Source organism: Setaria viridis, chromosome 9, assembly GCF_005286985.2.
Source record: "Setaria viridis chromosome 9, Setaria_viridis_v4.0, whole genome shotgun sequence".
NCBI classification, from domain to species: domain Eukaryota; kingdom Viridiplantae; phylum Streptophyta; class Magnoliopsida; order Poales; family Poaceae; genus Setaria; species Setaria viridis.
In genome coordinates, this window is record NC_048271.2 from 36,447,441 (window position 1) to 36,469,144 (window position 21,704).

The 21,704-nt window shown below is 51.0% G+C and overlaps 3 protein-coding genes across 6 annotated transcripts; 1 reads left to right on the plus strand and 2 right to left on the minus strand.

The window, feature by feature from the left end:
• Nucleotides 1-4,322: 4,322 nt before the first annotated feature.
• Nucleotides 4,323-6,441, minus strand: LOC117836278 (VAN3-binding protein). The gene is made up of 6 exons (XM_034715670.2): nt 5,904-6,441; nt 5,409-5,793; nt 5,135-5,290; nt 4,969-5,018; nt 4,826-4,883; nt 4,323-4,721 (listed from the first exon to the last, which is right to left on the minus strand). Exons 1-6 carry the CDS (start codon nt 6,201-6,203, stop codon nt 4,492-4,494), a joined length of 1,179 nt encoding a protein of 392 aa, XP_034571561.1. The 5' UTR covers nt 6,204-6,441; the 3' UTR covers nt 4,323-4,491.
• A 3,936-nt stretch (nt 6,442-10,377) lies between these two features.
• Nucleotides 10,378-12,818, minus strand: LOC117835873 (uncharacterized). 4 transcript variants are annotated; one of them, XM_034715193.2, is made up of 3 exons: nt 12,587-12,818; nt 12,139-12,260; nt 10,378-11,019 (listed from the first exon to the last, which is right to left on the minus strand). In XM_034715193.2, the coding sequence occupies exons 2-3, from the start codon at nt 12,247-12,249 to the stop codon at nt 10,567-10,569; spliced, it is 564 nt and encodes a 187-aa protein (XP_034571084.1). In that variant the 5' UTR covers nt 12,250-12,260; nt 12,587-12,818; the 3' UTR covers nt 10,378-10,566. The 4 variants fall into 4 exon arrangements, with proteins under 4 accessions (XP_034571084.1, XP_034571082.1, XP_034571083.1 ...); XM_034715191.2 differs by having other exon boundaries at nt 12,139-12,314; nt 12,606-12,809; XM_034715192.2 differs by having other exon boundaries at nt 12,139-12,314; nt 12,546-12,809.
• Nucleotides 12,819-15,367: 2,549 nt separating this feature from the next.
• On the plus strand, nt 15,368-20,005 carry LOC117840623 (uncharacterized). The gene is made up of 11 exons (XM_034721142.2): nt 15,368-16,078; nt 16,207-16,321; nt 16,414-16,530; nt 16,611-16,727; nt 17,104-17,475; nt 17,865-18,178; nt 18,274-18,373; nt 18,464-18,523; nt 18,663-18,749; nt 19,055-19,195; nt 19,280-20,005. Exons 1-11 carry the CDS (start codon nt 15,897-15,899, stop codon nt 19,622-19,624), a joined length of 1,950 nt encoding a protein of 649 aa, XP_034577033.1. The 5' UTR covers nt 15,368-15,896; the 3' UTR covers nt 19,625-20,005.
• The last annotated feature ends 1,699 nt before the right edge of the window (nt 20,006-21,704 follow it).

Here is a 21,704-nt window from a genome sequence, read left to right on the forward strand (position 1 = left end):
TGGCCAAAGGTCTGACCCCTTCACCGACCACAAGTAATCGCCCAAGTGCTCGGGGGCTGCGAATACCATACCCGTTGGATAAAGTTTTCTTTTTCCTAAGACTACATAAGTTAGAGCGAAATCACAAGTTTGACCCTCAGCCTGATTCTTCGATTCAACCTAAGGCTCGGGGGCTACTCCATATGGAGTGCGATTGTCATCGCACTACCATATAAAAATGAAGGTTACTCGAAGCAAACATCGGGGCTGCTGGGAGTACCTTCCAGTCACGCGACAGCACCAATACTCGAGGGGTCGGCCGCGTCTACAGCTCAGAAAGCACCAAGGAGAACTTGGGCAGCGTCCTCAAGTACTCGAAGCTGTTCCTCTCGACTACAAAGTTGTGATGACCGGTCCCTAATCTTCCGGGTTAACCTTAATCCTAGCCCTGGATCTTAGTCATCTGTCTTGTTTTGCCGTGCCTGAGTGCTCAGCCTTCCGCCCGATCCCAACCCCTGAGACCCGACCCCTCCCCGCTTCGCTCCGATTTCCGACCCCGGCAACCCCGCTCACCGTCAGATCCTTCTAAGCCTTTCCCAAACGCCGTTCTGTCCGACCAGTGGACCCTTGAGATCTTTTTCCCCCAGATCTTCCGCGACAGGCGCACTCAAGTTGCATGCCTGCTTCAGAGTCTCCCCGCCGCGTGGCTCATCTTCTCCGACGCCCGCCGCTCAGTCTTGTCTCTGGCTCGCGACCGAATGGATTCTCGCGCCCCCTTCCCCAATGGCGGCGGAAGCCCCTCTGCAACCTTTCTGCAGCGCCTCGCCTCCCGCGCCCATCATCACACCGTCAGATCCCGGCCGCAGAACCCGATGTCGCCCGTCTTTTCCGTCACTTCGATCTCAGTCGCGCCGCCTGGTCTTCGCTACACGACGATTCCTCCATCGCCAACCCCGACCATGGCAGCGACAGCTCCTTTTCCCTCGCCCTGCCAGAAGCCGCCCGACAATCTGTTGCTCCGCGCTCGCCCGCGCGCCCGCGGCTGCATGTCTTTTCACCTGTGCGCCCTCGATTCTAGCGCCGTTAAACCGGTCGCTTCTATCAAACCTTCCGCACGACGACGCCCGCCTCCGCCAAATCTCAACCACTGGCATACCCGCTCCTGCGCCGCCCCGACGACAGAACCCAATGACCGCTGGCGTCATCCCCGAGTCCTGCACCACCGCCCTCTTCGCTCAATCGCCGCCCCGGCAGAGCACTCCATTGCTTCTCCCCGGCCTTCGCGCCGCTCCCCTTCTCTCTCCCGCGCCGCTCCCCTTCCCCGTTCCAGCAGCTATAAAAAGGAATGCGCAAGCCCGCCGGAGTTCCCTCCGCCATTATTGCCTTCAGCCATTCTCTTGCTCCCTGCTCAAGCTCCTAGCACCACACACTAAAGTTCTTGAGGAACTCTCCTCTCAGCTCCCCTCCGTTTTTCCCAAGCCACCCAGCCGCTTGCTCCTCCGTGCTGCGTAAAAGCTCACTTGTGATCCACAAGAAGCACCGCCACCACCAGAGTACTGCCGGTCTTAGCCGTTGTTCAAAGCCTTAGTCCCTCCGCCCAAGTCTGCCTCTTCCCGACCCCAAGCCTTCCTTGTAGGAAGAAGGTAAGCTGCCGACCCCAGTCCGCTTCGCCCGACCCCTCTTATCCGCCCGACCCCGGTTCCATCTCGCCCGACCCTATCTGTTCCGCCGACCCTTATCCGCCTCGCCCGAGGGCTCGGCTGTGATCTTTTTCTTCAAACCGAGGGTGTATGTGTAAAACTTAGGAACCCTTCAGCGCTTGCGTCTGAGGATCCCTAGTATACCACATCCTCTAGTTCAAGGATCAGATCATAAGTTCCTTTCCGACCCTTGCCTCTTGATCTTCACCAGCTCTCTTGAACCTCCCCACCCTCCTGCTCTTTGTCGCGAGTTTCTGGGCTCAGGCGAGCAAGTGTTGCTGTTGAAATAACCGTCTATGCTAACTCTTGCGTTGCATTCGTGTAGAGCTACACCTCGCCGACGGCTTCTACGAGTTGTACCCGGCGCTAGAAGACGAAGCAGCAGCAGAGCTCCTGCTTCCAGAAGCCAAAGCCGTCCAAGCAGAAGAGCAGCTTCCCTCCTCCTTGTTTGTAGGCAAGCCCCGGTTGCATGAAATCCCTGTGTGCTTTACCAAACTTGCGCATGCCTTCTGTAACATGTTTGTGCATTTACGTATAGGAGTTGTTTGAAACCCTAGATGCATGACTTAGTTATCCCTATGATCTGAACACTAGCTGTTGGACCGAGTAGTTGCCTTGCTTAACTAGAAGACGGTAAAAGCCGAGTGATTCCCTGTCACTCGCGAGTTGTAGGAGTTGGATGTCTACCTTTCTGTTACAACTATAAGGACAATGGACGGGGCAGGGTTTTGGTAACTCTTTGGTGGACGAATGGTTGCCCCGTCTGTCTATGAAAACTTGCTAAGGCCGACAGTGGTGGTGTTCGTGATCAAGTGTTTGAAAGTACTAACCTCATATTTAGTATGGGATGAGGAAGCCTAGTACCGGATTGAACCTAGACGTGAGCGGTCACCCCATTGTTCTTGGAACGGAGTTTCCCCTGCTGGTTGTCGCACGTGGTGGCAAGCGTGGCCACAGGACGGCAGAGGCCAGGTCTGTGGAACCTTGCACCAAAGGAAATGGGCCCGACACGGGTTAGGGGATTGATGGGGACGGCCGACACAGGAAGCGACCTCCGGGTGCGCAGATGTCGTGAGGTTAGGTTCACCATGCATGGTTAAAGAAGTCGAATCGATTCGTCTGCCTCTCACAGTTTGAGATTGCTTGATCGCTATGTCACCCTGAGTAAAGGAGGAATCTCATAATGACATGGTTTTGTCGGTATACATACCTTGTTTGGCTCTATGATTGCTTAGAATAGGTTGCAAAACCTAGACTGGTTAAAGAACTTAGAATCGGAACTAAAACTTGAAAATAGGGTTTACTTAGTGCTTTTAGCAAACCAACCTCTCAGCCAGAAAGCCCTGCATGTCTAGAAGTGTGGAGTAGTTTTACTCCTATCGGTTAAGTCTTGTTGAGCTTAGTAGCTCAGCCTTGTTGTGGCTCCTATTTTTCAGGTGAAGTTGCTACTCCCGACCCCTCTCTTGCTGGCGCTTGGCTGCCCCAGCTCCCGCCGGGCTGGACGGTCGAGTGGGATCCCTCCTCGGACGGCGAGGAGAGGGATCGGTGATGTCCCAGCTGGCCTCACCAGGACATCCGACCCGATGATTGCTTCCGCTAGCGTTTTACCTTCTGTTGTTTTCCGAAAGCCTGTAAAATTCTGATGTTCTTTTCGCACTAAATCCAGTGGTTAAACGGTTATCTTGGTGGACTTGTTGTACTCTCTGGAACCGCTCACCTTCGTGTGAGCCTGCTAAATCGGTCCTGTTCAAGTGGTTAAATCGGAGGAGAATCCGACGGCACTTCGTGTTTACTCGGCTTAGGCATGAGTGTCGCATATCAGGCGGCTACATCAGGTCTAACCCAGTAGATCCGAAGTGGATCCGCCACAAAAGTACTCGGGGGCTTGTCGGGCATACATCCCCAGACCCACGAGTAGGCCTTGTACGGCCCACTCAGGGACATACTCGGACGTGATCAGGATATGGAGGCTACGCCGCAGGGTAGCGTAGCCTGCACGGACTCCTGAAGACTAGTCGGAATGCATGAGGAAACTACTCTATCGATTTGAAGTAGAACTCTGTAACCATGTTCAACTAGGACTCCACCCTGTAACCCTGCTCCCCCGACTATATAAGGGCGGGCAGGGACCCCCTTCTAAACAACAACTAAGAAGTTCAATACAAGTAACACAGGACGTAGGGTATTACGCGGTCTAGCGGCCGAACCTGTCTAAATCGTGTCCCTTGCGTCACCATCGACTCCTTGATTCTCGACGACACCCGCCACACAAAAGACCACCTAGAGTACCCCTAGGCGGGTTGCCGATCTAAAACATCGATAGTCAACTTCTATATTCATGTTTGTATATTCATGTTTGAGGCTTAAGGGAGCCTGCATGTGAGAGAAGTATTGAAGTATAAGTTTTTTTTGCTCGCTTTTAGATTGAACTTATCGATGCATACAACTCAATACTGACTTTTAGAACCAAAAGATGAATTTCACCATTGTAACTAGAACTTCAATTCACAAACTTCATAGTTCTTGCTCCTTGGAATTGCAATTTATGGTTCTCGCTCTTTAGATATGTGAATGAAATTGACATTCAATTTTTTACATATTGACAATTTGACACACTTAGTTGACAAACAGTCACTCTTAGTCTTAGACAAAACATTAATCTATTCCTTATCTCATCATTTTGTATGTAGTACAATATATAAGTCAGTGACAAGAGTACCATCAATATGTACCCCTCGCATCCCTGATGCAAGGCAATTCCTATAACACACCGTCTGCTACCATGAAAATGGTTGTATAAATTGAGACTGCGCTAGTTGAGTTTTAGTAATCCCAGTTTATTTCCTACTTGATCCTGCAGAGCAACCTGACGAAGCAGGTTTTGCACATCGTCTACCCACTTCTGCTTACTCGCGCTGCTCTCACACTCGAATTCCACGAGACCTTGCGCCGTGCTCAGGCCGAAGCTGCATGTCTCCTCCATGGAGTCCTTCCCTGGCTCGGCCCATGTTGGAAGCTCGCTGTACACGCCGTAAACAACGACTATGACCAGTCACAGGCAAAAGGGTCAGCACTGAAAAATTCATGAGCTACTCTGCTGGAATCAGATATTTACATTCCAGTAGTGCAAAAGTATTGCAACTTACTCTTATTGTTCTTTGATAGTGCACCTCCAATGTGTTTGCTTTTCAGCTTCAGCATCACCTGTTGTTATAGACGTACGTTGTCAGTAACACTGCATCTCTCTCTAGTCTGACCAGCATTTGGAACTGAAGGAAAATCTTCTAACCTGTGACCTCTTGTTGATGTAGATAGATAGTCTTGTCTTGTGTAAATCCCCTGTATCAAGAATACAACTCTGCCCCTTAGTTTTTTCGACCATGCTTTGAAGTTTTTTTGCTTCCAGATTTTCAATTATATAGCTGAATGTTCTGACGAGCCCACTGTTTTCTTACCTTTTCTTGTGCGTTTCAGCAGCTCCCCCTCCTTGCACCAGATGTCAGTGCTCCACGAATGACCCTTCTCGCTCCCCTTCTCGTATGGAAGAACACTCGCATTGCTCCTCGTCTCTCGCTGCACTCTCTGCTTCAGCGTAGCTGCTCCTCGAAGAGCTGACCAAAACAGCCAAAAAAATCCATACTAACTTATTAGCATATTCTTCTCTGAATCAGCATATGGAATCAGACGGTTAGTTCAACGAGATGACAACGACATCATCGGATTCCTTACCGGTGGCTGCTGCCGCCGTGAGCGTCATCAGATCACCGGGGCTCCTGACGCCAACCGCGGCCTGCACGGCGCCGGCCACCTGGTCGTGGCGCGCCCCCGCGTGCTGAGCCGCCTCGACGCAGTGCGAGGCTAACAGCTCGGTGGCCGACGCCATGGCCGCGGCCATCTTGGTGGCCTGGGCGTCGCAGCTCGTGGCCGCCGCGACGGCGGCCACCGCAGCGGCGACCCGGGCAACGGACACCATGGCGTGCACGTGGGCCTTCTCGGCGCGCTGCTTCTCCTTGCCCCTCTGCTTCACCCGGCACGTCTCCCTGTGGTGGACTTGGAACCATCTGCCGATCGACTGGTGGTGGCCGCTGCTCATGGAATTCCTTCTTGCATCCCTCTGTAGAAGAAGTTGCAGTGGTGGAACCGTGAATCAGATGGGAAAAAAGATAATAACCAAAGAAAAAGAAACAGAGAGGATGAAGTGAGCTGAGAGCCTGAGAGGGTTACATGCTGTTGATGACACGGGAGAGGAACGATGGACGTGGCGAGCACGGAGTCCTCCGGTATGGTCATCTCCGGCAGCCGGCTCCCCGCCGCCGCAACGCCGCTGCTCTTCTTGCCCCCACCGACGAGAATCTTCGAGATCTCTGACGCGGATACGCTCCACGATCGGGACAGGTACTCCATGGGCTCCAGCGGCGTCTGCGGCGGCGGTATCACCGCCACCGCGTCGTCCTCCTCGTCCACCGCCTCCATGCTGAAGGCACCAGCGACGTCCCTCGCCTTCCAGCCCTTCTCCATCGCCATCTATCCTACAAGCTGCTGCAGTTGTGCCCCCTCGTGTCTTCACAGGTGACTGCCTAGTGATGGTTCTGCCAGTGTCTGCGAGACAGTGCCGTGTACTTTATAGGGCCGGAGGCACACACGAAGCGCAAGGAGACGGGTGTGGAGCCGCCGTGCTATGGCAGCACAGGCAGGCAGAAGGAACGAAGGGGGAACACGAGGCTGACAGGCTCCTGGCACCCTTTTCTACCTTGTCGCCGAGCTTCTCCATTCCCTGTCCCTGGCGCGGCATATGCCAGTATAAAATTACGGTCGTGTCGCCGTTCTCAAGCTACCTGTGTCCCAGCAGGTGAGCTATCTCGGACCTCGGAATCGGATGGGTGTTCGGATCGCCATTTCGACGGTTGGTGCACGGGTCCCAGCCTCACGGAAGGTGCAGCACAGCACCTCACCTGTATTGTATACTGACATCACGTCTCAGATGTTTTGTATGCGTACTCCTCTTGCGTTCAAGCAACCGCATCATTAGGAGTTCAGAACCGTGCCGTTGTTTGCACTTGCAGCAATGTGGACAGTTCTTAATTACAAGTGCCTCATTTTCTGCCGGCATGTTTTAGTTTTCCAAATCCTAAAAATCGACAGACCACACGTTATTGAGAAAACAAGATTGTCAGATATTTTCGTGGAGACAATCTGGAGGAGATGGATGATAAGGAGCGTTCATGCGTATAGTGCGGTTGGCATCTGGAGACCCCGTCAGTAGTCGGTAGCGCTCGATGACAAGAGACCCCATGGATGCTGGGCAGTGTCCGCTCACTGTTGCAGGGTTCTCCATCCGGTTATTGGGAGCGATAGGACAAGGAGCTGAACATTGTCCCCCCGGTCTTGGTCGCTTGTCTCTGCTCATTCGTTTTGTTTATGATGAAGCGACGCGAGCTCGTTTTATTCCCCTTCTTTTTTTCTTCCTCCCAGCAGGTGTGGGGTGGGGCTTGATGGTTGATGCTTCTCGATGTCTTTGTCTGGTGCAGGACTGGCCGGCGCAGGGTACAATGGTGGAAGAACCATCGCTGTTGTCTGGACCCGACCCCGGAGCAGGTTAGCAGCAACGGAACGGTAAGGTTTCGGCAGCAGTAAAACAGCAAATGATGTTCATAGGCAAGCAGCACCTGGTCGTTCACGATGCCGTAGGTTAGATGAGAAAATGCCCTCTGCACCCATCCATCATCATAGAAAATGGCTAGGATAGTTAGGCATGCGTCCAAGCAATCCGTGTCAGGGCATGTTTAGTTTCCCCCAAAATCCCAAATTTGACACTATGCAAAAAGAAGATTCCCCATCATATCAAACTTGCGATACATGCATTGAGTACTAAATGTAGATGAAATCAAAAACTAATTGCACAGTTTTGTTGTACTTTACGAGACGAATCTTTTAAGCCTAATTAGTCAATGTTTGGATAATAATTCACAAATACAAACGAAATGCTACAGTTCCGCATTTATGACAAACTCCCAACTTTGACACTCCCAAATTGGGAACAAGGCCTCAGATTGCCTTGCCGATGGATTATGGAGACATAGATAGCACCAGCTAGTCTTCTGCTACTGTTAACCTTAGTGTACTTTGTTTGTCCGTGCATCCTAGTGGGTGTCCGCGGGGGTCCAAATCGATCTCCAATAGAACTACTAGTCCAGACGAATTAACAATGTCAAAGCCAGCAGCGGGTCAGTTCAAACATAGTGGAGCGGTCAAGCGAAGCAAAGCGACCCCGTAGCTAGGAATTCTATGTGGCCATGAAGCCAGGAGCGCTTTTCTTTTCTCTCTTTATTTTCGTTCAGTTGGCTTCAGCTCAACCGCTGGTGGACTCGAGCACTGGCCACGACAGAAATGAATAAAAAACAACAGCACAGGCTTTCTTTTCTTTCTTTCTTTTTTTTTGGGGGGTGGCAAAAACAAGAGCACAGGCTAATGAGCTGTTGCTGTTAGGTGTCAGCTGGTTGCCCCCGCGCGCGTAGCGGGTGGCAGTTTTTGTCCCATCCCTCCCTTGCCGTCCTCATCATCAGGCGCGCGCCGGCTGAGCAAGCGCTGGATGGGTGACGGGCTCCGGCCGTGCCAGTCAGGCGTGACGCCTGACGAGGAGCTGGCCGCGGCCGGCCGGCGGCCAATGATCGGCCGGCTCCGTCCGGCCGAGTGGAATCTCACGCGTCTGCTCGTCCTCGCTTTGGCGTCCCAGGCAACCCTGTTGATTCGCTTCTGATGGGAGAGGTGATGAGGGTTACGGGTTAAGGATGGCAACAAGTCCTGCAGCCGGTAGGCGGCAGCGTCGATCTGGGCCGGCCAGCCGGCGAGCGCGATTGAGATGGATCATCATGCGCCTTTAATCGAAAGGTACAGGGTAGGAGATGATTACTGCTTAGCCTGTCGAAAAGATGCACGGTACTACGTGCTTAATCGATTGACATCACAATGGGGTGCTCTTATCTGGTTATCGCAGCATGTGGACACCAATAATGCCTGGCGCAAGTTTTGATTAGAAACAAACTGTCCAACTCCGGCCGGACCGCGTTTTTGGTCCTGGCCTCCCGGGGATCGAGTTTTTTTTTTTTTTTGACGTGTCAACTTGTTTCACTGACCCAATGAAATGCTGTTTGCCTGTTTCTCCTTTCACTTTTCGCTTTGGTTTGTGCTGCTCCTTTCCGTCTCCCTTTGCGCCTGGTCCATGGGGGTGCTCTCTCTTTGCGCGCGTGATCCGAGCGATGGTCCAGTTTCATCGCGTATTCACATCCCTGGACTGAAAAGAGAAAAGAAAAGGCACGTATTCGCGGTAGATTTAGAACCCCGTCACTGCTAGCTCTTCTCATCATCCTTTCCTTCCGGGCGCTTTTGTTTTTCCGGCTGCGAGGAGCGTAAGCAATCACATGGACATAGGCTGCTTATTGCTGCTACTAGCCACTCTCGCCGCGCTAATACATATTGTACTCGTAATGGTGATCAATGGATAAGCACCACGTCTCTTTCACCACTCCTGGCTTTCTTGCTCGTCTTGCTTCCGCTGGAAGCGACGGATCCAGCATCCATCATGTTCCTGTTGCGAAAACTACTTTTTTTTTCTCCCCCCGTCCCGTCCGCGGGCCTGTACCGGGAAACAGACGCGCAACATGGAGCAATGGGTGGAAGCGGCCGCGGAAGAGAGCACAAAATATCCGCGTCACGCGCACAGAATTAAGCTGCCACATCAACAACCCATGGTCGTGTCAGACTGTCAAGGTTGGTGCGAGCGTTTTGGGTCGTCGTCACGGGGGAAATGAGCGAAGCGCTTGGGCCACGCGCGATGACGCGAACCCGTCGTCGATCTCCGCACTGTTTGAAGATGCGACCAGTGATCACACCTGTCTGGCCCGGGCCGCACGAACCCATCCGTGGGGTAATTTCGGCGATGATTGGAACCGGAACATTCTCTCGTGCAAAGCGTGGGGGAAAGAGGCGATGATGGCGCCGTGGCGGTGGCAGAGGGGGGCGATGAGTGACGAGGCGGCGCGCGCGTGCCAGCCAGCCTGATGGACGATGGCGTGGACGGAGAGGGAGAGGGGAGCGGGAGCGACGGTGCGGCGGCCATCATCTCGGCGCGGGGCGCACGCTCTCGCCCGGCACAGGAGCGCGCAGCGAATGATGCCCAGGGCGGCAGCCCCGGCTGCTGGTGCGGTGTTCCACGACCACGCCTGCTGCTCCTTTTTTTTCCCAGGACACCGCGCGGGTGCGGTGCGCGAGCGCGAGCCTTTCTTCGCTTTGCTCCGTCTGCTGCTGCTGCTGCTGTTGCCAAAAGAGCAGAGGACGGGACGGGGTGGAGAGCGCGCGCGTGCCGAAGCACCACCGTTCCTGGTTCCCGCGCTACACCGTCCGGCGGCCGGCGCACAAGCCACGACTCCCAAGTCCCAGCTTCGTCTCCAGCGCCAAGGCGGAAGATAGATCCCAAAGTCTACGTGTACTGAAAACCTGTAATACAGGTCGTCTTGCAGATCAACCACCGAGTTCAGTTGGGAACACCATTTTGCGAAGCAAATTCTAGACAGAGACGGGCATCGCAGCAACAGAGCACAGGCGGGGCACCTGACCCTCAGACGTTCAGGCGCACGGCAGCCTTCAAACCTGCTTCCACGGCATGGACATGCTGACTCGAACCCTTCTGAAAGCGTCACCATGATCACACAAACAAATTACCTCATCTTCCAGCCAATGACAACACAAGAGCGTCATGAGAACAACCCATCGGCACCGCAACAGAGTGGCATATCACAGGGCCCTGATCGCAGCCATGATAGCAGAACACGACGCGACAGGCTGCTCATTTCGCAAGTACCAGAACAGTAATCATCCGTACAACAAAAGGTCAGTCAAGGTATAGCTTCACATTGATCCCATTATCGATCAGCGACTGGACAACGGCCCTGATCTTCCCCTCGAACTTGTCCCGCTCCCTCGGCGTGTACGTGCAGGTGTAGACGTCGGCCTCCTTCGCCCTCTCAGCCAGGAAACGGCCCACGGCCAGGCAGGCCGGTATGTCGGACCTCGACTTGAGCGCCGCCTTGATGTCCTTCGAATTGGTCCCGGCGACCGCGACCTGCCTGCACGTCGAGCGGTGCGTGAGGGACGCCGAGACGAAGCGCTTGGATATGAAGACGTCCAGCGTGAAGGGCTCCATGTGGGCGATGGTGCGCTGCTTAAAAGAAATATGCTTGTGTGGGTTCTTCGATCTCTTTTCCTTCTTGTATGTGTAGGGTTTACTGTTATCTTCATCCACAAAGTCCTCCACGCCAAAGAAGCTCCTGGAAGAGCTTAAGATCTGCAAAGGGGGGAAAACAAATCAACACTGATAGCAAGTGAATCTTAAAAAAGAAATGTAAAATAGCTAATAACCATTGCATTCAGTATAAAACACACACAAACCAACACCTGTGAGGAAGTGAATCTGAAAGGGAAACGTGCAGGAAAAACCTTTTCCATTGCATTCAGTATTAATAATTGCTGGAATAGATTGTGGATGCCATTTTACTCTGAATTGTCAATTGCTACTGCATCTCTGGTAAGTGAATTGTTTATCCAGCTTATAAATGTGCAGCTTATACAAAATAGTAAAAATGACTGTAAGAGTTCAGCAGCAAGCGGTAGCTTTAGGCCTTTTAGAAATACATGGCATCATTGAAACTGAAAGTTTAAAAATGTACAATAATAGCAAATGTTGGAATCCAGGCCTGAATTGTTTTCTGGCTTTGTTTTAGGCCAGTTGTGTGACCATTAAAATTTTGTTCCTATGTTAATGGAATAGCAGCTCCCTCCGACCTCCCACCCACCCCCACCACAAAAAAAAAGGTAGTCAGTGCGTATTTTGCAGTAAAAAGAATCAGTATTGCACTATTGCATGTATTCCCAGAAAAAAAACACTACCGGATGCCTAAGACTAGTTTTGGAGAATGACTTGTATGCCCACATGGATAAAAGACTTATTGGCACTTGCTATGTCATCAGGTTCACAACCAAAGGTCAGCTATTTGCAGCCACTAATCATCAAACATTATATAATGGATTAAGCTTGTTCATGGGAGGACTGAATGGCAGCCAAGCTACTATATTGGCACTTTAGCCATGAGAGATACATAATATTGATCTTTCATGTCTCAAATCCAATTGCAAGCAAGGCTACTTGGAAATGGTATGATAAACCGGACGTTGTAAAAATGTTACAATAACTCAAGCAGAACGCTTTTATCCAAAAAAGAAGTCCTAGTAAAAAAGGAAAAGAGAAACAAAGTTTGCATCAACAGTTGCATCATGCGTTAAATATTTGGACAGAGTTGTCTTGATGTAATGGTGGAGCTAAGAGAGTTTGCTCACTTAAATTAGAACATACATCTCTCAGGGGTTAAATACTTAAACCATTTCGGTCAGGCAATGGTCTTGTTACCTGTCCACTGTGAAATCGCCTCCAGCATGTATACAGTGCCGGTCCTGGATTTCCTTCCTGCAGCACATGTGCTCCATTCCTCCATGACTGGCTCAAAATATTTCTCAGCATCTTTACATCAACTGCAAGCGTAGTCAGCAGAAAGGGAAACTTTGTCGCCAAGCCTTTAGGATGATCTGTAAGAAACTTAAGTTCGATTACAGCTCAAAACCTTTAAAACTTTTAAACTCTCATTGGCTTTCTACAACTGAATTCAGTTAGTTAAATTGGATACAGATTTAGAATTTTGTTTGAAAAATCATTATTCAGATAGCACACCAACGCAACTATGCCCCATCAGTCCATTAATAGATCTACAATCTCTGCCACTACAAATCACATGACACTTGCAAGACCTCAAGTAATACCGGAAGAGGAATAGCGCCTGGGAGAGGGAGGGAGTCGGTACCCGGCGCAGAGAGCGGTACCCGGTGGAGAGAGGGAGAGGGAGGGCGGCGGCCCTGTCCCGCGCTGGCCACGCAGACGGGCTAGACGCCGGCACGGATCTGGGCCGGGCAAGGCCACGCCTCGACCTGGTGGTCGGGACGGCGGCGGGTCCGGAAGGCAGGCCGGCAGTGCTTACGGAAGGGGGAGGGAGGGCGGCGGGTGGGAGGGAGGAGCCGCCGGAGGCAAGAGAGAGGGACGGACGGCGGCAGGTCCGTAGGCCCGTCCGGCAGCGCAGACAACAGGGAGAGGGAGGAGGGAGGGACGGCGGCGACAGGGAGATGAAACCACATGGGCCTCTCCGAGAGTGGTTTCATCGCCCGTGTGGCCGTATGGGCCGTCACTCTGCCGGGCCGCAAATGCCTAAAGTCTCTGTCTGCCTCTCTCGGACAGGCCCATGTGCTCGGGCATGTACTATCTCTACTATAAGAAGGCCTTTTAGCCGCCAATTCACCGACACGGCCTGTCACTGAATACTGGGTGTTGTTCCTTCTCGGTCGTGTCTCTCCGCCACGGGACGGAGGCGGCACGCGGGTAACTACTGGTCCCGGGCTCCCGGCCACGGGGCGCCGCCGGTGGCTCGCGCGCGCCCCCCCACCAGCAGGTAGCGTGACCGTGACGCAGCACCTCTGTCCACGGAGGTACAGTATCATGGATCGGCGCATCGTGCCGACCCGACCGGAACCGAACACATCGTCAACGCAGAGGAGGACCGGCGCGCGGCGAATCCCGTCGCTCTCGGGCTCTCGGCGCAACCGGAACGTGCAGGCTCAATGAATGAACGGGCGACACGACCCAGAAGCCACTGGTACTCCTGTAACACAACGCTCGAGCCCTGGCTGCCCCGCGAGAGACGGAACCCGTCGAGGAGGAAGAAATGAAGAATCAACCCATCAATGAGAGTTTGGTTAGACGGACGCATCACCGGCGCCACCCGAACGTCCTCCTCCTAGCGTCCTACCCCAAGCTCACCACTACACTCCGCCCCTTCATCACGCTGCGATCGCAAGGCATGTTTGTTTGTTCCCCTCGTCCTCCTGCAGTTTCATCATCACCTTCACCTTGACGCCCTCTGTGTACTGTTACCCGCGCAATTGGTCTTCCTGTACCATCATTCAGAAGATGGTTTCTGGCCGTACCAGCACATCTTTAATCCCTTCGCCATAAATCGGCATCGCGAGACAAGGCAGTGCATCGTCAGCCGTCAGGTAGCTCGCGTCCTGGCCGTTCCACATGACGGCAGTGAGTACTACTACTCGGTAACAGTATGCGTGTACACAGCAGTCCTTAAGATCACAGATATATGGCCTGGTTTGGTTCCATTTGCTTATTTTTAAGCAAGTGTCACATCAATATTTAGATACTAATTAGGAGTATTAAACGTAGACTATTTACAAAATCCATTACATAAGTGGAGGCTAAACGGCGAGACGAATCTATTAAACCTAATTAGTCCATAATTTGACAATGTGTTGCTACAGTAAACATTTGCCAGGGAGAAGGTGCATGCGAGACGCGGCGTATGCTCCACCAAAGTCAACATTAACAAACAGTCACCGGGCACGCTGGGCTACGACGAACCGTGGGGCAGACAGGTAGGCGAGGGGCATTAACTCCCGCATTCATACCGACACCTACCTGCCGCGTGACTGCGTGAGGTCGTGATCCTGTGGTAGGAGCAGGGTGAGCCCAGTTCCACGACCGGCCGTTGCATGCTACAGTGTCTATCAGTGGGGAAGAATCCACGAGTCAGCTCCAAAGGAGAAAAACACTGGCTAGGCTCGGTGAAGAGTCGAGACATCGAGATTCGAGAGCCGAGAGGTCAGAGGTAGTTAGGCTAGTTACCCCTAACTCCTAACTTTGATACTATGTAAAAAGAAGATTCCCCATCACATTAAACTTGCGGTACATGCATGGAGTACTAAATGTAGATGAAATTAAAAATTAATTGCACAGTTTTGTTGTACTTTGCGAGACGAATCTTTTGAGCCTAATTAGTCAATATTTGGACAATAATTCACAAATACAAACGAAACGCTACAGTGTGCTATAGTGCTGGCACAATAATTTTGCATTTCCAAAGTTGGGCAACTAAACAAGATCTTAGACGAGGATGGGAGTGTTTGGGAGACAAGGGCTAAACTTTAACCCTATCACACCAGATATTTGACACTAATTATAAGTATTAAACATAGGTTAATTAGAAAACTAATTGCACAACCCTTAGACTAAATCGCAAGACGAATCTATTAAGCCTAATTAGTCCATGATTTGATAATGTGGTGCTACAGTAACCATTCGCTAATGATGGATTAATTAGGCTTAATAGATTCGTCTCGCGATTTAGCCTAGGGGTTCTGCTATTAGTTTTGTAATTAGCTCATATTTAGTCCTTCTAATTAACATCCGAATATCCGATATGACAGGGCTAAAGTTTAGCTCCTGGTATCCAAACGCTTCCTGTGATGAGAAGTAGGAGTGCCACTTCGCCGAGGCTATACATCATGCGCATAGCTGTGGAGTTCATCCCTACTGTTGTCCGACTTGGAGCGCCAAATGACACTATCCAAATTTTGACTCCTTCGCGGCACAAAATTGGTCAAGGTTGTTAGGTGCAGTGGCACTCGCACAAAAAAAAAAAGCAAAGATTTTGGAACAAGTGGCGGCAACTCTAGTCAACCGTACCACGTAAACAAACATCGCCCGTTTCAGGGAGGAAGAGAGGGCCAGAGGGAGGGAGGGGTTTCGAGTCACGGCATGGCAATTCCTTGCTCTTGCAGACAGTCTTGCTCCATTGCTGTGACTCAGGCCTCAGCGCAGCAGGCATTAACGCCGGCTCACCCACCAGACCCAACCCACTCGCTTCGCTTCCCTCGGCTCCTTCGTCCGTCCGGCCCCCCACGCCGGCAGCGCAGTTACTCCCCCTCCCTCGCCATCCATCCATCCGCCTCCGCACTCCGCGCCAAACCCACACTCTCCCAGTCTCCCAGCCGTGCGCTGCGCAGTGCATGCCCCCGCGTCGCCAGTGCAGCCCACTGCGAAAACCGGGCAGAAGCATTACCGCCACGCCGTATTTAATCGTCGGCGACGCACGCGGCCCTGCGCGCAGGATGCTCTTTGCCTGCCCCTGCCCGCTGCTGTTCACCGCTGCTCGTATAACGCGCGGTCAGCAGCATCTGGATCGATGCGTTGATTGCGTGCGATGATGTGGTTGTGGCTACCTAGGTGGCAACAGTGATACTAGCTTGCGGCTAGGCACGCCGGCGCCGGGATCCATGACAGGTCAGGAAGAAACGATGGAGCAGGCGGGAGGGGTGGTGACCGAAGGGCAAGAACCGACCGACGACAACGACGACGCCAAGAACGGCGAAGTGGAGGCCGCGGTCTCGCCGGCGTGTGCGCCTAAGGCCGCCGCCGCCATGCCCCCTTCCTTGCCGCGCCACCGGCGGTCCAAGAGGTCGGTCTCTGCTGCATGCTGCCCTCCACCGATCCTTTTTTTTCCATCCTTTTCTCTGTCTACCTTCACATTTGAAGTTCAAAGTTTCGATGTTTTAACTCTGCCGGCGCCTCCTGTTCGTGGTTCAGTGCATCTTCTGACAGGAACGCGGAGGCGTGCAAGCATGGACCACCGCATGGGCATGGCGCCGTCGAGCAACGCTGCGGCCAAGCACCGTCTGCCATCTCTCCCTGCTCGTCCAAGGTTGCAGATTGCTGAACTCCTCACCGCACAGGACTACCGGAGGATGTTTCGTTACTGATTACTGACCGATGGCGGTGTGAATTCTCTGTCAGAACCCGACGGACGCGAGGAGGTCTTGCGCGACCACCGCCGGAGGCTCGGTTCACCAGGCGCCGCGAGATCACAGGCCCAACGCGTCGCCGAACCACCGCGTGTCGCTGGAGAATGATGTGAGGAGCGAAATGAAAGGCGCGGTTTTTGATCCATCGTAGTGCTGTGCCTGTGAATAACTGTTCCTGAATTCTGGCAGGTTAGGCAGCTGCAGCTGAATTTGCATCAGGAGAGGTCCATGAGGGTCATGCTTGATCGGGCGATTGGCCGGGCATCAAGCACTCTATCTCCTGGCCATAGGCATTTCCCAGCCCAGGTATGAGACTGATCTTCCATTCGCGGCTGCAAAATTTTCCCCTTGCAAATTGCATGACAGTCAAGTCCGCTGTAGAATGTGCATTTCCCGTGTAGAGTGCGCTCTAAGCATTTCCGCTGTAATTTATTTCATCTGGAATGGACATGATTTGAAAAACCAGTTATCTAACAAGCTAACTATTAAGCCATGGGCATCTAAATCGAGGCATATTTTTTCTATGTTTGCATTGTTGGTAGCTAGTAATGCCAGTTAAAGAAAGGAAACGCAATTGCCAAATCAAGAGACCATGAAAGGGAAAGTGCTACATCTCCGTTACTCAAATACTATTGCTGCTGTTTAATAGCATTTTGAAGACTGACTGATATTCTCCCTGCAGACAAAGGAACTGATAGCAGAGATTGAATTGCTCGAGGAGGAAATCGCCAACCGTGAGCAGCACGTTCTTACTCTCTACAGAAGCATCTTTGATCAGTGCATGTCCGGGCCATCGTCGGGGCAGAGCTCTGGTATTTCGTCCCCCGCACACACCAAGAATATCACTACTAGAACTGCTAGAAGGCAGCCAAGCATAATATCAAGTGCATTTTGCTCATCCAAGAAGCTCCCACTACAGCCTTTCCACATCATGGAGTCGCTGTCCGAGTCGGGAAGAACCAAGAATATGCTCAAGGCCAAGATCAAGCATCAATCTTTCTCAAGCGAAACATTGGATATCCATCCTATATCGTTCCCACCAGATCCGAAAAAGGTAACAGGAGAAAACAACTCTCACAACAAGCTCATCTATCTAATTTTCAAATATTAACTGCAAATCAATCTATCACTCATCTACTTTAGTGCACCTATTTCAAAAGATAAAAGAAACAACTTTACTGTGCTGATATGCCTGCTCTAAAATACCTCGTTTACTTCATCTCAACCAAAATTATAACTGGTCCTTTTGTCAGCTACTAGGCTCTTTTGAGGAAACATGTAGTGTTTTCATGCTCACTTTCAGAAACATGCAGCTTTGGTACATTTTGTCCAAAATTTGTACTTCTCTACCGAATGATTTCTAGTCAGAATAACCTTTTCGTCTACTAAAAAATGGAGATCATGCAGTAGGCTAATTTTGACTTTTGTTCTCTTTATGAAAAGCTACCTTATTCGGGGAGTAGTTCTCTGGCTCGCACTCTGAAAGATCACCTTTATCAATGCCCAAGCAAAATATCAGAAGAAATGGTCAGATGTATGGCCTCCATATACTATCTTCTGCGCACCGAAGCACCAGAAAAGCCTGAAAAGGCCCGTTCACCATTCTTGTCAAGATCATCGACGAATGTCATACTTCCTCGGAGAGTGAACGGGGAGGAAAATAGTTCATCAAACAACAAATGTACTGTGGAAATAGCTTCCATATCAGTTGACAAGAACCAGATGCCAGATGTTTCTTATGCGATTACTCACTACAGGTTGTCCAATATAAAATACTGTGAATTGTTACCCTCAAGTAATGTGTCCTTTGAAAATCTCAAGTAACAGATTTCTTTTCTCTCTTGGAGTTTAGGTTGCTTGTGGAGCAGCTTGAAAGGGTTGATCTGAGCATGTCAGAAAACAGTATTAAATCGGCCTTCTGGATTAATGTGTACAATTCTCTTATCATGCATGTAATGTTGAATGATCTATGGTGATTTTGCTTAAGTTTTCTCGTTTAATGATTTTACTGCCTTATTAATCTGTTTGTTATTCACTTGCAGGCGTATCTGGCATACGGAATTCCAAACAGCTCGCTGAAAAGAATGGCGCTATTTCACAAGGTGAGACATTTTCCTTTGTAGATTTGTGATTGGCCACCGGAAGCTATCCTGAAATGCTTTGCTTCTGAAAAATCATGCTGTGAATAGCTCGGCACTCTTTGCTGTAAATGTTCCTAACAAGTAACTCACCCTATCGCAGGCTGCCTACAATATTGGAGGTCATGCCGTTACCGCCAATTCCATTGAACACGCCTTGCTGTGCTTCAAATCTCCACGGATTGGTCGTGTATGTAGATTTGCAGTTTCATGCTGAAGTTACAGGGTTTTTTTTTAATTGTTCATGCAAAGTTGGAAACTTCAGATTAAAATTCTTAGCTGGAAAAATAAATAAAATTCTTTCAGCACCTTCACTACATTACTTGAAAGCACTAACAATTTTGTGGTTGGAATTGGCTATCAGTTTACTGAAATAAACCAAAGAACCTCTTCATCACTCATCTTTATTTCACTGACATCCTTTTCATCACTCATCTTTATTTCACTGACATATACACACCTGCTAAACTGAGAATCCAACGTATGTACCTGCAGTGGTTCGAGTCCATTCTCTCGACGGCGATGCGGAAGAAATGCGCGGACGAGAAGCAGCTGGTCCAGCTCAAGTTCGGCCTGCCGGACTGCCAGCCTCTGGCCCTTTTCGCCCTGTGCACCGGCGCTTCGTCTGACCCCATGGTACTCCACTACACTGCAGCACGGCGTACCTGCTCCATCTGATACTCCATGGCCTGATCTCTAACCACCTTACACCGTCTGCAGCTGCGGGTGTACACGGCCAAGAACGTGATGGAGGAGCTGGAGCGCGCCAAGCGGGAGTTCCTGCAGGCCACGGTGGTGGCGCGTAAGTCCAAGAAGAAGGTGTTCCTGCCGCGCCTCGTCGAGCGGTACGCCCGGGAGGCGTGCCTGGGCCCCGACGACGTCCTCCTCTGGGCGCAGCGCGAGGGGGGCGTCGCCGCCGCCGCCGACGGCCGACCGCAGCAGGACGCCGCCCAGCGGGGCGCGGGGAGCCGGCGAAAGGCCGCGCAGGCCGTCGAGTGGCTGCCGTACGCCGCCAGGTTCCGGTACGCCTTCCCCAGGACCATGGTCGACAAGCCGCACTGCTAGTAGATTCTTCTTCGCCTCGCGCGGACGCACGCCGTCAGTCGCATCGCAGGCGGCCAGGCGATGCCGATTCAGCAGGAGGAACACACGTTTGGTCGCTGTGATGCGGCGATAGCTGATGGGCGGGTGTAATTCATGTAACGTTGATGCTGCATTGTTGTGGTTTGGATCATTGAAATGCAATGATACGCGTGAACTGGTGCTACCAAGGATGGGACGAAGGTTGTCTAGCCCTTGTTTACTTTGCGAATTTGGGAGGTGCCAAATTACTGTAGCAACACTGTAGCATTTCGTTTGTATTTGTGAATTATTGTCCAAATATTGACTAATTAGGCTCAAAAGATTCGTCTCGCAAAGTACAATAAAACTGTGCAATTAGTTTTTGATTTCGTCTACATTTAGTACTCCATGCATGTACCGCAAGTTTGATGTGATGGGGAATCTTCTTTTTGCATAGTGCCAAAGTTAGGAGTTTCGTAGGAAGTGAACAAGGGCCTAGTTGTTGTGCCAAAAGTGTACTCCACAGGAGAGGTTGGTTGACCACTGTAATTTCAGGCCCTGTTTGGGACGGCGGGGGCGGGCGCGCGGTGGCGGTCGCGTACCGCTGGCTCCGCGGCCGCTTCTCGCGGTACACGGCCCGTTCATTTTGCCGCGGGTTTTTCGATGAGAGGGGACTGTTTTTCGATGGCCGTGTACGCCCGCAGCTAAAACGTTTGCACGTCGTTCGAATTATCATCATCCGTAGATGATAGATGATAGAACTCGCATTGCTGCAAAGTTCCATTCCATGCTGTCCGGGATATGTACGTGTCAAGTTACGCAAAGCTGCTAGGTAGGAGAGTGTTGAGAATCAAACGCTGAATGGGCCGGGCCGTGCTTCCAGCGGCGTATAGATGCAGCCCACGTGGTGTGAGGGCGTGAGACGGTTCGTCTCCCGAGAAGAGAAAGCGAACGGGACGTTTGTGGCAGAACCTAACCCGGCTAAAGTGCATTCCACACCGTCTTAAATGCAAATAGACATTTTAATCGAATTAAAATGACAGTATGTCGGTTTCACCTGATATAATCATGGATATCGGATTGAAACAAAGCATACTCACACGAAGAAAAGTCTAGAGATTACAACAATCCAGATAAATTATTGCATGTCCCAAATTAAGTTATTACAACTCAAGAGTTCAAATGCATAAAAGTAGTATTCAGAGTTCAAAAGCAGCGGAAAACAATGATAGGTCTAATGTCGATATTGATAGGTCTAATGTCGATATAAAATATCATGATGAAGCCTGCCATGATATCAATCAACACATTCCTCGCCGACCGAGGACGGGTTCCACTCTACCGTCCAACCCGAAGGGAGTTGGGTTGGCCAAGTCAAACTGGAAACCATATCTTCAAAATCAACATTAATTGAAAACATAGCCACAATCAAGGCTGATTATGCTAATACTCAATAAGACTTACCCGTCGGGTGGTATCTAATCCACCGACTCCTAGACATGCGATGTTTTTTGGCTGAGGGGTTTGTTTTTATCAAAAGCGTCTAAAGTGGATCCTTAATTTCAAATCTTAGCATCAAGTTCTAGTTGATTAACCATTCTAGGTAAGCACTTAGTCTAAGCAAGCATAGTGAAACAAACAATTTAATCAAGCATCCATATTAAACATCAACATTTGTTCATCTTCTTACTCAGTGCAGAAAGGCAGTCAAACAATCTCAAACTGTGAGAGGCAGACGATTCGAATCGAGTTTCTTAACCTTACAAGGTGAACCTAAACCCACAACATATGCGTATCACACTGGATCCGCACATGTTAGCCGTTTCCATCGATCCCCAAACACGTGGCCAGGGCCCACTTCCCTTGGATACAATGCTCCACGGTCCTGGACGATGTCGTACCATGACTACACTTGCACCCACATGATGCATCAGGGAAACTTAGTTCCAGAGAGAGTGGGGAGGTATGCCCACGCCCTGATTCAATCAGGTACTAGGTTTCTCCATCCCATACTATTTATAAGTTTAGTACTTTCAAACACTTGACCCCAACTCCAACACATTTCAACCTTAGCAGCTTTCTT